The sequence below is a fragment of the Eleginops maclovinus genome, chromosome 3 (assembly GCF_036324505.1).
Source record: "Eleginops maclovinus isolate JMC-PN-2008 ecotype Puerto Natales chromosome 3, JC_Emac_rtc_rv5, whole genome shotgun sequence".
NCBI classification, from domain to species: Eukaryota; Metazoa; Chordata; class Actinopteri; order Perciformes; family Eleginopidae; genus Eleginops; species Eleginops maclovinus.
This window is the reverse complement of record NC_086351.1, coordinates 4897438-4912671: the sequence shown is the minus strand read 5'-3', so window position 1 is coordinate 4912671 and position 15234 is coordinate 4897438. Positions and strand designations below refer to the sequence as shown.

The 15234-nt window shown below is 43.1% G+C and overlaps 1 protein-coding gene across 1 annotated transcript in view; it reads left to right on the top strand.

Moving 5' to 3' along the window:
- Positions 1-15234, top strand: part of bcam (basal cell adhesion molecule (Lutheran blood group)) — a 48508-nt gene that overhangs the window by 18819 nt on the left and 14455 nt on the right. Inside the window, exons 2-8 of the mRNA XM_063879698.1 lie at positions 11202-11326; positions 11499-11712; positions 13802-13875; positions 13960-14056; positions 14152-14334; positions 14649-14770; positions 14887-15028. Coding sequence (XP_063735768.1) covers positions 11202-11326; positions 11499-11712; positions 13802-13875; positions 13960-14056; positions 14152-14334; positions 14649-14770; positions 14887-15028 — 957 coding nt within the window. The remainder of the gene's footprint in view (positions 1-11201; positions 11327-11498; positions 11713-13801; positions 13876-13959; positions 14057-14151; positions 14335-14648; positions 14771-14886; positions 15029-15234) is intronic.

Genomic DNA, 15234 nt, shown 5'->3' with positions numbered 1-15234 from the left:
GTGATAATCCACTCCAGTTAAGGCTTTGTTGAGATAAGCAGTCTCCTTCCTGTGGTCAGAAATCTAAAACAGGGAGGAAAACGTGTCTTTTCATATTGAGCAGGAAGTGTGTGTGTGTGTTCCCATCTCCTACACAGTCATTTAATCTCAAATATCTCAAGACATCTTCACAAGGAGCACTATCAGGGAGCTACAGTAGCGTATTGGTGTTATTTACCCATGGTCGCTCTGTTCCCTCCCTTTGTTTACTTCAGCTTGTGCTTTGTGTGCATAACCCGTCCACCCAGGAACTGGCCCTTTTGTCAGGCCAACAAAACACCTGGGTTCTACAATTCAGCATGTGATGGCTGCTGAAAACCAAAAAAGAAATGTGCAGCAGAGGGAGGCTGAGCGTTTGAGGAATGGTACTGTTGAGATACGGAGGGTAGGCAAATGTGTTTGTGCGTGCTTCTCTTTCTGTTTGTGAATGTAACAGTAGTCATACTGTAAATAGGCTACTGTAAATAGAACTTGAAACGACTCACCAGTATTAAAATACACATGGGTTGGCATGTCAGCCTTTACTGTGTGTGTGTGTGTGTGTGTGTGTGTGTGTGTGTGTGTGTGTGTGTGTGTTTGTGGTAGTGTGGTAGTAGGGTTCCAGACATTTGACACTCGCACAGAGGCATGTTGGCCTGCTTTCACCTTTTCCTCACCTTACAACTTAGTATCTGTATCTGTGATCTATGTCCCCTCCGGAAGTGTCTGGGTCTGTTGTTTTTATCTAAATCAAACACACTGTGAGCTATTGTTTTCCGAAAGAAACACTCACAAACACTGTAATGGATACACTGCAGTGGGTTGTTTATTACAGTGAATTGGGCATAAGAGCTATCTTTACACTCAGTATTTAACCGCACTGTTTGCTAGGAAATGACTTGCAGAATGAATTGATTTAAAGACAGAGGGAGAGGGGAAGAGAGAGAGAGAGGCAGCAGCACTTTGTCCAAACCCTTTTAGTGAGATTAGCTGTGGTCTTAATGTCTCCTGCTTTTTTTATACTCTGAGTCAGCGTTTCTCCTCGCCCGCTCTCTGACATCCGTCTCGACTGTAAAAGACAGTGTCGTCAATACATCTTCGTTTCATTTAAACATAAATCCACTACAGTTACAAATGGACACAAAGTAAGCATAGTATGGACTGTCCTGCAACAGCAGTGATCCTATTGTGTGCTGCTTTGTTGCAATAATTAGAATTGCAGCCATGTGACTTTGATCAAGCCAGAAGGGAAAGACTGTGAATCATGAGGATGTCCTCTCTTGGAAAGATCCTTTTTTTTCCCCTATCTCTCCACCAATGACATCTCTTTACACACTAAAAAGTTACGGACAACATGGATCTTTCAAATCCTTAAGCCAATGCTATGGAGTATTAAACACTGAAGCACATCATCATACATGCTTATGTCAGACCCAGGGTTTGTGACTGTCATCCAATTGAGACAATGTCTAACTCTCCCAGTTTGCCTACCTCAGATGTCACTTACTTGTTAACAATCCATCCTCTTCCCAGGCCTGCCGCCTATCCTTATGGGGGTCCTGAGAGGAATTTATAATCCTCCCTGCCTCTCATCACTGAATGCACCTCATTAGGGTATCCCATTATGGACGTCAGCGACATTAGCGGCAACATATGCAAGCAGATTGCCTCCTCCAAACATTGCATATCCTCCTGGCCCATTAAAGCAAGTCATTTACCTTGATAAATAGGTAGAGGCTGGGGGGAATTGCAAAGAGACGCAGGGGACACTCTTCTTCCCTCTTCTTTCTCTTTGCTCCAGTTTTACCTCCTGCATTTTGAGTGCATTGTGTGCACACGTTTCCCTTCTCTGGTTTAGCGCCCCTGCCTGCATTTTATCAGTATCCTCTAGTGCCCGCTTCAGCTCCTCCGTGAGACCCTCTAGCCTTCGTAACTCATGCAAACTTTGCAGCACTCTGCTTAAGACCATCCTAGTCCAACTCGTCTTGTCATTTTTTTTTTACATCCTTTTCCTGCCTCCTCTCGGTTTCTGAATTTCATTTTTTTTGCCAGCGGCTGTTTAAAGGAAGGAGGGAACAGCGAGGAAGACTGGGATAGAGGGGGTAGAAGAGGACATGGTGTGTTAATTGGAGTGCCTGAGGCAGGAGGGGTGGAAGAAAAAATGGAAAGGAGGCCCAGATTCAGGGGCCCTGAAACATTAAATATTAACACCTTTTCTCATCTCTGCCCCTTAAGTGACATCTACTGATTGGGTTCTCTCTCAGTCGATCAGGACACACACACACACACACACACACACACACACACACACACACACACACACACACACACACACACACACACACACACACACACACACACACACTCTCTCTCTCTCTCTCTCCATTCTCCCTTGCACCAAATTGAGTTCCCCCTGAAAATGAAAGACTGCCAGTGGGAGACACAGGGCAGTAATTGGCGAACCCTCTCGGTTTTGTGCCCTTTGATTTGAAATGTAATGAAATTCCTCTTGATATTTTTATTTGATCTTGCATGTCATTCACCGCTGTGGCCTTGCTTTATTTTTTTTCTTTGTTACCTCTGCTGTATCAAGCTCTAATAGGAGCAAGACACTGGCTATTGTCGCGGCTAACTCCTTGTTAATGGAGTCACACGTAATGGCCCCAGATTGTGTCAGCTTAAAGATATTAGCTTTATAAATGGCCAAAATGTTCTGTGTGAGGGATGATTTCAATTTTGCCCTAATGGGGAAGAACACTCAGAAAATACTCTGCTTTATCAGTGAGACGATATATCAAAACTACTTTTTGCAGAAGCACTTACACAGCACTAAAACTCACAAGGCTCACGTATTCATGGCTCCAGTTATCATCTCTTTATAAAACGTCTTGGCTTTGTTTAATTTTTTCCCAACCGTCGCTTTCTGCAGGACTGCAATGTCAGCTCCACAAATTCATATTCCACTCATGCTCATCCACGTCTCTGCTTTTGCCTTTTTGTTTTCTCCTCTTGTTTCCTATCATTTGTCCTTGTCCTCATTTTATTCTCCTGACTCACTAGCTCATGTTCGAAGAGGGCAAACACACACCCCACAAACACACTGCCATTGACTACACAGCTCTCCTGTTTGAATGGGGTTGACTTTTCACCCGGTTACCAGGGCGACAAGACCAACCAGGGGGAATTTCAGGGTAGACAAAAGAGTGTGTGAGGGTGCGACCTTGTATAGCCCACTTCACACTGTTTGTCTAGAGCCCCTAAACTGCCGTGAGATGACACAACACACACCCGTAAAACTGTGATTTATCAGCGCATACTGTGATGTTACCCCGCTGCCCTCCGCTCTAACACAACTAACACTTTGATACACAAAGAGATCCACACACCCGCTGCTCGGGCTGGCAGGCATCATTTGCAGAGTCATTGAACTTTGCGATGACTTGTGGTTCTCCATTTTATTGCATTGATGCAGATGCTGATATTGTAGGAAAGACTGATGCGTACCCAGGCTAATTGCTAAAAGCTTTATGTTTGACTCAGCTGCGTTACGTCAAAGCCAAGTCCCGGGAACATCAGACCTCTTCTAAACTCGTGTCCTCGTCCGTTTGACGTCGCCCTCTGGCTCTCCTTACTCGTAAATGAAGTTCAACGTGTGAATCTGAATTAATTTAAACGGGTTCTAGGTGCTAATTGCTGCACTTCAATCAGAGCTTTACACATCAGACACCATCTCAACGAGAGGTGATATTAGAACCTGACAGGAGAGACTGAAGGCAGAATAATAAAAGGTTATCGAATTTCTATCTCACAAATGATCAAATCTATTTTCCCCCCTCACAGCCTCTCCTTCGCCCGGTGTCATCTCTTCTATCTAGACTTAGCTGGTGTTTTAAATGGCAATCAAAACATGGTGGTAAAGCAGTCTCCTCCACTAGACTTCTATGACCTACACACAGCTGAAACCTGTGTGTGTGTGTGTGTGTGTGTGTGTGTGTGTGTGTGTGTGTGTGTGTGTGTGTGTGTGTGTGTGTGTGTGTGTGTGTGTGTGTGTGTGTGTGTGTGTGTGTGTGTGTGTGTGTGTGTGTGTGTGTGTGTGTGTGTGTGTGTGTGTGTGTGTGTGTGTGTGTGTGTGTGTGTGTGTTGCCGCAGGGTCCCAGGTGTAACTTGACTTCTTCTCAGGTGGTACATCTGTACAAGCCCAGACAGGAAGACAGACGGCCCCCGTCCATATCCTGTGATTGTGGTACGAGGGCTTAGCATGTGGCTCCTGAATATCCGGGATCAGTCTATCTCACCTTTAATCAAGACACCCTTCCACCTTCTCCCAACACATCACACATAACCCTCATAAAAAAAAAAAGCACCATGGCGCCGTGTTTCACCAGGCTATAAAAATCGAGCACCAAAGATGTTATTGGGCTCGTCTTCAATTAGAAGCCCAGATATCATCTTTGAAGCATAAAAGGCATCCGGGGCCCGTCATGACTGGAGAAGCTTTTAACTGGCCTGTGAATGGCCAAAGTGGATTTATAAGACAGAGGATGAGTCTGTGATTGCTGTAATTGCTAGTTCAGAGTTTTGCCAACCGAGTACATGAAAGAAAACGTTGTGTTTGCTCAGCAGGAGTTGTTGGAAACCTTACAAGTTTCCAAACTCACTGGGGAGGATGTGTCATAACCCACAGATCTCTTCTGAATCAGATCCACAGTCACTTTATTAGGATTGTGTGCAGAGGTGCAAAGTAGATTTACTCACGTACTTCACTTGAGTACAGTTTTGAGGGACTGTTTTTTAACTTTCACTTGAGAAACATTTTGATTGCACAACTTTTCCTTATAACAGAGTATTCCTACACTCTGGTGGTTCTACTTTTCCCTAAATCCAAAATCTGAGTACTTCTTCCACCTCTCCCTGTGCAGTTTATCAAGCCCTCTGATCACTCTCCTTTCTTATGGAACATTATAGGCAGGTTACCAAAGGGCAAGCAGCAACCCTTGTCTGTAAAAAGGTGAGCCTGAAAATCCCTTATGATTATTTGTGCTGGTTTGTAAAGAATAAACTCATCACTGAATCATTTGCTGTGCTGAATCACATGATGATTCCCTTTCCTAGGGATATTTTAACAAAGCTGATGTGTAAATTATCTCTGTACAACAGGTTCAGACTTTCAGCAACAAGTTTAACATCTGTCGGACTCCAAGCAAAGGATGTGAAGGGAATGGGGCTTAGGTTTCACACCATTCACAGTATTGCTCTAATTTGCAGATAACATTGTTCTCTCTCTAGTTTTGTCTTTCTGTTTCTACCCTTTTCTTTGTTCTTCTTAGTTTGTCTTCCTTCGCTCCTCTTATTCTGATTCCTCTCTGTTATCATAAAACAGTTAATGACAGTGGGCTTCTAATTAGCATCAGCTACACATCAGTGCTTCCCTCTCAAAGGTCAACACTTTAGCAGGACACCAACAGATCCTCGCAGCAGCATCTAGTCTGCTGCACAAGTACCAGAGGAGACAGACAGAGTATCTACCCTGTCTGTTTTTTTAGATATGTTTCTAAAAGTTATACTTCTACACACTGTGTGCATGTTTTTGGATTCTTTCCAGTTGTGAAACCTTCTCTCTCTTTCCCCCGTCTATCATCTCTGGGTGTCTCACTGCGCCTGTCTCTCACTCTGTCCCTGCCCTCTACATGTGGCATTCATTGTGTGTGTGTGTGTGTGTGTGTGTGTGTGTGTGTGTGTGTGTGTGTGTGTGTGTGTGTGTGTGTGTGTGTGTGTGTGTGTGTGTGTGTGTGTGTGTGTGTGTGTGTTTTGCGCTGCAGCTGCTGTTCCCGTGCTGCACCTGTTCTTGTCTCATCAGTCAAGCGTTGACGGACTGCAGGCCTTACATGGACCCACCCCGACACTGGCAGTCTGACCTAGCCTGCCCCCTATACCACACACCCAGACACACACACATATATCATATAGTATATATCTATATATAGATATACATATACTCAGGCCACTACTCGTTTCGAACTGTCAGCTATTTAAACTTTACGAGGGAACCTAGTTTTCCCTCTCCTTTTTTAAAGCTCTTCACTATCCAACCACAACTGTAATATTTGCATATTGCACCAACACACACCAGTGTATCCACATAGCAACCACAACTTTTAAGTGCACTCTGAAGAGCCTCTTTCTGTTTATTTTTCCTCCTTACATACGGCCCCCCGGGTACATTTCTGTAGATGGATTGGGTTTGTCCCCTGAAATGAAACTCACTGAACAAACTGAGTTTCCTGGACGGTTCCCATCCATTACGGGAAGGCAGACTAATGTGAGCGCCGCGCGAATGTGAAAGGGTGTAAAAACGAGATTTGAGTCGGATCCAGTGTCGGTATTAACAGGGGCATTCTGAGTGTGAGAGCTGAGGGCAACCTGCCACGCCCCGCTGCCACAGCTATCACACACACACACACACACACACACAACTAGGCGGATAAGTGAGGATGGGCAGTGCTTCTAAAATACCAGAGTGACTGTGTTAACATTCTTTGATTCAACTTGTGATAGAAAGTGAGACTCCTGCTGACCTTTTTCAGTGGATATTGCTTTGTGAGACTACAAAATGAGTCCGGTAATGTGAACGTTTCTTACCTAGAGTTATTTTTACTATCAGCAGTCGCCTCTGACATCTGAGACTCGTCGGAGGAAACATAAGTAAAGCTGAAATGACTAGTTGGTCCACATAATTATATTTAATTATGGTTTGATAGTAAAATACAAAGTGACTTGCACAGTAGTTTCTCAATTGTGAGAATTTGCTGGTGAGACAAAAGAGGCAATTTAAAGGCAAAACCTTTGCCTCGGGAATTTATTATGTTACAATTTACCTGATACTTCTACTGAGAAATAAAAAAAGAGGATTGAGAAGTAATGGAAATAGCAGTGGTTGTAGTCGGTGTGTTTTTTGAAGGAGGTCATTGATAGCTCTGGTCTCTTTTTATAGTGTTTAAACTGCAATTTCTGCTCTAAATGTCAGCTATGTTGAAGTAAGACAGAGAAGATGACTGATACAGGGATTGAGAAGTATTTCTGGACACACTGAAAGTGGTTGTGATCAGTGGAGAGTGATGAGGGGGAAAAAATGAGGAAGTTAGTTTATGTTTTTTTTTTTAAACGCCCGCGTGCTGAAGGTGACTCACTTATTGTGACATTGAGGCTGTGTCTCCTGCAGCCGGATGCTGTTTGCTTTGCCAACACACTAATCCTGTTAGAGGCCAAGGATGTTTTGTACCACACAAACACACACAGACACTTTCTAGCATTCCCCCGCCTGACAGTTACCACGTTGCTCTGTTCCTCCCAGCTTTCTGCTCACCTCATAGATCAGGTATTTTCCATACACACAGATCTTTAGACTCCATCTCTGTGACGCATGCTGTAATCTAACACACTTCGCTTGCACCCCTAGCACCGTCACCCAGGTGTAAACAGTAGACTTAAATAAAGTTACCCAGAAAATACTTTACCTTTTAGCGTGGAGGTGTTTGGGTTAACAAGAAGACAAGCAGATCAGATAAATTAGGTAAATGAGTGGCTTCATAAATAGGATTTAGTAGGGTGACAGTCATGTTGGTATGGTTGGGTTTTAACACACTTTATCTCAACCTCCCTTTCTCCTCCTTTTCTAAATTTCCTTTGTGCCTTTCTTTTGCAATCTTGCATTCTCTTTTTCTTTCTCCTTCCTGTGAGTGAAGTTTGTGCCCCGGGTACTAAAGAATGCTCTTTGAGAATGAGGGATGAAAAGAGGAGAGTCGGAGGGAGAAAGAGGCTCCTGTTTTGATGTCCAGAATACGACAGTAGGTGAGGGGAGAACGAAGAGAGGAAAAGAGGACAGGAGGAGAGGATCCAGCTGGTTCTTCTCATAATGAGGGGCGCCCGCCTTGTGCGTGTCCATACATGTGTGTGTGTTTGAGAAGAGGGTGAAAGGGGCAGGAAGAAGCAAACACAGAGAGAGTATTAAAGATGGTTTCACATTAACTTTTCAGTAGATGTGGGACTGACTGACTCTCCGGGTCTCCACTCTGCCACGCTGCTTTGACTGCAGACTTGGATCTTTTTATATTTTTTTCATTTGACACACACTGTACTTAACCAGAGCTTTTTGGGGTGGTTCCGTTGCTCATAAATATCACATGCATTATATATACTGCACTGTAAGAGAGAGAGAGTGTGTGTGTGTGTACAGGTCACAGTCTGACCGTCTCGTTCCCATCTGTCTTTCTACCCGGTCACGCACCCCATCACACACCACCTCACACACACTTTCCCTCTCTTTGACTAAATCCGATTAACTGGCCTGCGTCAGCTAATGAGACCCCCATGTAGCCAGTGCCCCCCCCCCATCCTCCAACAGCCCCCACTACTCTCTTTCTCCCTGACACACACAAACACACACACACATATTGGCAGCCAACAGCATGTGTCTCTAAGTACACAACACACTCACACACACAGCTCCAGGCTCGGATTGGATGGAGGGACTCGGCTAATTACGCTGTAATTCTCCGTCTCTGTCCGTCCAGCTGCCTGGTTTGTAAAACACAGAGCAACGGCCTGACTGATCGCTCTGGACTAAAACATATTGTGCATGACACAAAAAAGGGGGAGAGTGAGACGGATAATAAAATTAAATGTGAGATGGAGAGGTTGGCACAGGAAGAGAGATGCAGTACAGATGGACTCTGTTGATGTACATTTTCAGCACATCTTATTGCTTTAACTGCCAGAATTGTCTGTTTACAAGCATTAAGTCACCAAGCAACTGCGTACAACCCAGTTAAAAACAGAAAGAAGAGTATATTGGAGGCTAAGTGATAACAACATAGACGTCAAACCGTTGAAACATCCTTAGTCTTTGCTATATGTTTAGAATGGTTAGTACGTTACTATTATTATCCAGTAAAAAGAGTACATAAGAGCTTTTAGACACTCTTAAGTGAGCATTCAGCTTTGTTAAGTTATATTTTTTATCATGTCAGGCAATTTTGTGACAGAGATGGAAACACGTGCATAAAATATGACACTGTGTTTCATACAGGAAGTGGATTTGATGAGTAAAGAGATGATTGCTCTTCTGAAATGCCATCATGGCTTCACAAAGAGTTTAAGTTTTTCTTCTAATAGAAAACTACATATCTCAAAAACCAAAAAGTGGAGATTGGTGCCTTTTCAAAATCTAAATAAAAGGAGTAACCTAGTTAAAATGTGTTCTTATTGTCACACTGTGGTATGTGTACGAGTGTGTATTCTTCCCATGCACCACTTAACGGTACTCTTAAATCCTGAGTCCCTGCCTAAAAGCGCAGCTCTTGGTTTACTCACACATTCTTGTACGTTTGCTTGTCTGGCTCGCTGTTTGTTTTGGCGCTGACACAGAGGAAGATTTTCCTTTTGGGCTACATCCCTCTTACATACAGTGCTGTGAACATGAGACTCGGTTTGTAAAACTAATGTTGTGTTTCGCTGGGGAGCTACTGAGTTAATGGAACTAAATATTTATAGAGAGCGGAGATACTGGATAGGGATGAAGAAAGACCCCAGAAAAAAAAAAGGAATGGGAAGAAGGTGGTGTAAGAGTAAATAAAGAAATACAACAGTGGAGAGACATGAGATCTTTTCATCAAATGTCAACGCTTGACTGACCTTTGACCTGTGTGTGGTTTGTGGGTCGTGGTAAATTACAGCGTCTGACCCTGGTGGAATGTGTCTCACTAACACTCATAGCTCACTGTGTATTTTTTGACAGCCCTCCCTATTATTTCCTCAATATGTACCCTCTGCCTTCTTGTCCTTCCATCTTCTGCTCCCTTACTCCCTCATGGTGGAGTGATAACAAGGTGGCCAGCCCGTCGGCTCCTCTCATCTTTCTTTAGACGTCTTCAGCAAACACCCTTTCATCTTTTCACCGTCTGCATTTTTTATTTTTCTGCCCTGTTATTAAAAACTAGCCCGTCAAACCCTAGAAGTCCATCCCGCCGGCTCTTGGCAAGTTTCTCTCAACAAATAAATTATTTAAGTGGAGAATTTGTAGTCCAGATATTGATGACATTATTAATTTATGTTATCTTACAGAGAGTATGGGCTGGGTTGTATATTAGCAACATATTTGTATGAATATGGTGTAGATCTTATCTTGTCTAACTTTATGTAAGAGTTGTTGAATTATTATATACTTTTGCTTCAGTGATCCAGTACTATATGCACTGTTTCATAAGCTTGCTGAAATGTATATCAAATTGCATGGATGGTGAAATATGCCGTCCATATGTTGATCATTTACTTTATTGATTTGAATCCCGGAGATTGCTAAATGAGTTTGCCATTTCAACCCGATTCACTTAAACAACATTGCCCTTTCTTTGCTCACATTAAAGCCTCACAGGGGACTCCACTACCTTCATGTGCTACTGTACGAGGATTTATGACACTGTATGTGCTGCAGTGACTTCATTAGCGGAAATGGAGCTCTACACTTCATCCAGCTCCCCGTCCTTCCCTTCCCTCGTTCCCCCCGCCTCTCCTCTCTGTAATGCAATCCCCCCTCCTCACGTTGTTCCTCCATAGCTAGACTGTACAGAGAGTTTATAGTGTCACCGATCCCAACTGGAGCCAGTTTCGGTCCATCCCGTGCCCTAGCTTCTTCTTTCTCCCATTGATATCTGGGACACTTTGTGCATCCTAATGTCCCCTTTGAATGTCGGACAGTGACGAGGACCATCTAGCTTCCCTTGGGTGTCCCTTAACACACTGCTGTTTGAGCACCTTTAAGGGACTACTGATACTTTATTTCCCAATCCTAGTGGCTGCTTTTGTCTGTTTGGATTTAAAGCACATTCAATAGTTTCCATTAAGAAAGAAAAACACAACAAAACATCCATAAAAACTTCTAGCTGTAGTCACTGTCATGTTATTATTTCCTCTTGTAGCTCTTTTCAAGGGATTATTTCACATGCAAACTGAACTTGTTCATGTCTTTGCCAGTTCCTGCATGTATTTAAGCCCTGCCGAAACTATCATGCAATGCTTTTTGTATACCAGCCTGTCATGTCTGATATTGATGTGACACATTAGCCCCATGGCTTCCTGTGCATGACTCTAATCAACCTTTTTCTTTCTGTTTCTTTCTTCCTCTGCAGTTTGTAGTGGGACTGTGACGGTGAACGTGGCGCCTAAAGTGGAGGTGTTGAAAGGAGAGTCCGCCAAACTGCCCTGCACATATAAATCATCACCTTCAAGCAACATCATTGTTGAGTGGTACATTGTAAGTAATATCCAGATACTATTGTTGTTTACCTCAGTGTTTGAGGAAAGAAAAAGGCACATTTTGGCATAGATTAAGGAATACTTCATCAAGAAGTGCACTGTAAAAAGTTTTGAAGGTTGTCTTACTGATTTCTGTTCCTCTGTCTTAATTCCTTCTTCCATATCTCCAGGACGAGCAGGGAACCAGGAAGAGAGTGGCGTTATCCCATGGTGACCAGAGAAAGAGCGATGACGACACCCCCCTGTCTGGGCGTGTCACCATCGGAGAGGACTTCACCTTGACCATCTCCGCGGTTCAACCCTCCGATGAGCGTGACTTTTACTGCCAGGTCGCTGCTGGCTCCGCCGGGGTCGGAGAAGGCACCACCATGCTCCAAGTCTTCTGTGAGTCTGCCGACGCCCTTTAGCCTTTTACATGACCCCTGCATGACCCTATCAAAGAGGGCCATCCCTCGCTTTCCCATCAGTTGTTGATGGATGGAATATATGACTTGGTTTGTCACTGCCACTAAAGTGTTATGGCTTCAATCAGATCTGCGTGTGTATTCATGCATACTTTCATTTCAAGTGGCTTAATTGTATCTAATTAATGTCATGGATTTGCTAATTGCATTTCACACACACTCCTATGCTTAACCTCTATATAGAAATATAGTATCATGAAGAATGATTTGTCCATGTTTCATGTACATTAATAGAATATTTTATCATCATGCTTAAGACTTTGGAACCTTTTCCCGTCTTGGGGTTACCAATTTACTTTGATAAGTTCCCCAGAGGTCTATTAACCACAATCTAATCACTGTTGACACAATTGATGAATAGTTCAGTCCCACCTGTCATGTCTCATATATCTCACCTTAATAACGGTCCAGATTTATCACCAAGGCTCTGAGGGAAAGACCTTCGCTGCAGGCCACTGTGTCCTTTCCAGTAGCCCAGCAACCCCTGAGCAGACATCAATCATACTTTTAGCTTTTAGTGGCCTAACCAGAATGAATACCATTCATTTGCATTTTGGATTGGGCTGGTCAATCACTGGTAAAGAGGGAGAATTTGTGTTGGGAGAATAACAAAACAACCTGTTCTTTAGCAATGCTTCCACTTGAAAAAGAGCACAAGTTAACCATTAACATTTATGCACTCACAGGCTCTGAGGTTTGAAGTGATCTCGTAAAATAGGCTATTAATTGTGAATGGGTCGGTCAGTGCTAGACAACACTTCAAAGCAGTGCTATTGGACAAAGCCCTTGGAGATGTACTTACCGCCTGCAGCTTGTCTCACAAGCCATTATTTATTCTCCGTCCACATTTGACCACTTACTCATTGGGGGAAGAGCTATAGTGTGTCTGTCCTGACTTCATGTAATAGGATTGAGTTATGAGGTCTCTTTAGGGTCAGCAGTGATAGCGTGGTTTATCTCTCGCCCTACAGTAATGAGAAAAAAGTATGTCTGCTCAGCAAAAACACAGTTATACGGAATAAAATCAACCCTGCTTTGTATCTCTCTATTAAATTTATACTAAAAATCTTTATTTGTTTGAATGGAAGACGACGCAAGGGAGAGTTTTAATCCTCGTTGTACATCTAAATGACTGCCTGCAGCATTTGGAAAGAAACATGGCTATAATAAGGCTCAGAAATGTATATATATATATATTAGGCAAGGCAAGTTTATTTATACAACATTTTTCAAGTCAAGGCAACATGCTTTATAAAAAAGAGGATTTACATAAAGTGCAGGAGAAACACATCATAAAAGAACATTTAAATTATATCAACGGTGTGGTAGGAGACAGAATATTCTCTTAGATATTGTAATATTGAACATTTCCTGGTTATATAAAGTGATCAAATGTTCTGATATAAATAAAGTGTTTGAGCTTTTCTATGATTTGCCTTTATTTCTCAAAGACCACTTTGTGTAAATATTTTGTAAACGTGCCAACAACCCTCCAATATGCTTGCAAAATCTTATCTATTAGTTAAAAAATACTGTGATATTTAAGGTTCTCCACATTATGCACGCTTTATAAATGCCTCTGCTGTTCTGGGAGCAGTGCAGCAAAAACAACAAAGAACTGTGTGAGGGAGACGGTGAGAGGAATACCCATCTACTGTTTATTTTTATAAGCAGTCAACAGCTGCAGGCAACGATAAGATGACCTTGCATGTGAATAAGTGAGCAAGGGAATAAAGCAGAGAAGCAAGAGAGAAAACGCTCACACCTGTGTTCATGTGTGTGTTCATGTAAATGCGTGTGTGAGCTGGAGGAGAGGGGGAGTGTTTTTCTGTTATTTGACCCTTATCAGCTCATGTGAACCCTGAATAATGTGAAACAGGATATTTAATGCCTGACGTAATGAGCAAGGTCAGCAGTCTGTCTCAGCAGTGTCTGTGTGTAACGTTTTTATTTTCAGGAATCATAATGTTTTAATAATGATCCTCCTCCTTCCTTTTTTTCCATCTCAGTTGCTCCTGAGAAGCCCGAACTCACAAAGCCTTCAAGTCAGGCAATCTCTGTGGATCAGTCTTCCAGCTCTCAGGTTGGTTTGCATTTCTCTAATTACGTGTGCATCCAAATCCCATGAACACTGAAGACTCACTTATTCAATGCATTTGTCCATCAGATTGGTACCTGTGTGGCGATGAACGGACACCCCCAGCCAAGAATTATCTGGTTCAAAGATGACCAGCCCCTTCCCGAGATCAAGGACAGGGCTGAGAGTATGTGTCCCTTATTAGAATTTTAATGTACACAGTGTAGCCTCCTATCACATGCTGAAGATAATCTGTGTGCTTCATTCCCTCCTCTCGGTCAGAGACCCACATGGTTCCCTCTGTGGTGAAGGAGGCATCCGGTCTGAAAACGGCCACAAACACCCTGTACATGCAGCCCACCAGGGCAGACAAGGACTCTGTGTTCCACTGCGTCGTTGAGTACAGCATGCCAGGGGACCAGATCATGCAGAAGATGTCCAACACCATCACCATCAACCTCAACTGTGAGTGGAGGGACAATCGTTTCATTTAGTGGGCTTTATGGTGTGCTAATAGGTGGGTTTTGTCACCTTTGGATAGCGCCAGCTGTTTTTAGTCTTATAAATATGCCAGACAGCCTTTAGCTTTATCTTCAAATCTTTCCTCCAGCTAAAGTTGATTCAGCTAAAGATGAATGATAAAGCAAAGAAAGAGGAGGTGCGGGAAAAGTAAAACATCCCCTCAGGAATGCCTCGGACATCTCTGATTGATGACTTACTGTGTAAAGTATCCAGAGGAGGAATTTTCACCTGTTCCATGTCTGTTCTTGTCTGTCTAGATCGCTCTGAGAAAGCGACCTTTTCCCTACTCAACACTGATCCAGTCAAAGAGGGCGATGCTGTTACCATGAAGTGTGAGACCGACGGAAACCCTCAGCCTGAGTTTGAATTCACTCACGATGTACGTGTGTATTTAAGTTTTTTTGAGAGAGAAATAAACACTTGTTGTTGTTTTTCTGCGTCTGCTTTTTGTATTTCATATTTTACTCTTGTCTCTCCCTGTCCTTCGACATTCAGGATAATTTCGTCAAAGGCGAGAGTGGTGTCCTGAAACTCAAATCTGTCAAGCGCACAGATGCTGGTGTCTACCTGTGCAAAGCCACTGATTACGATAACCTGGACGCTGACCTAAGTGGAACCATCATCCTTAATGTCAACTGTGAGTGATCCAAAAACACCCGCACAGCCCGCTTCATTATTGAGTAAATACTCAAAAAAACAACTGACCTCCTGTCTGTGCAGCTAAGGCTCTACATTAAGCCCGAGTAAATCATAGAATTAAAAGGGTTAGTCTTGAAAAAGAACCCTTTCAGGATTTCCAATTCAATTGTTCATTGTTCATCTGTCACCTTAATGTTATCCCGG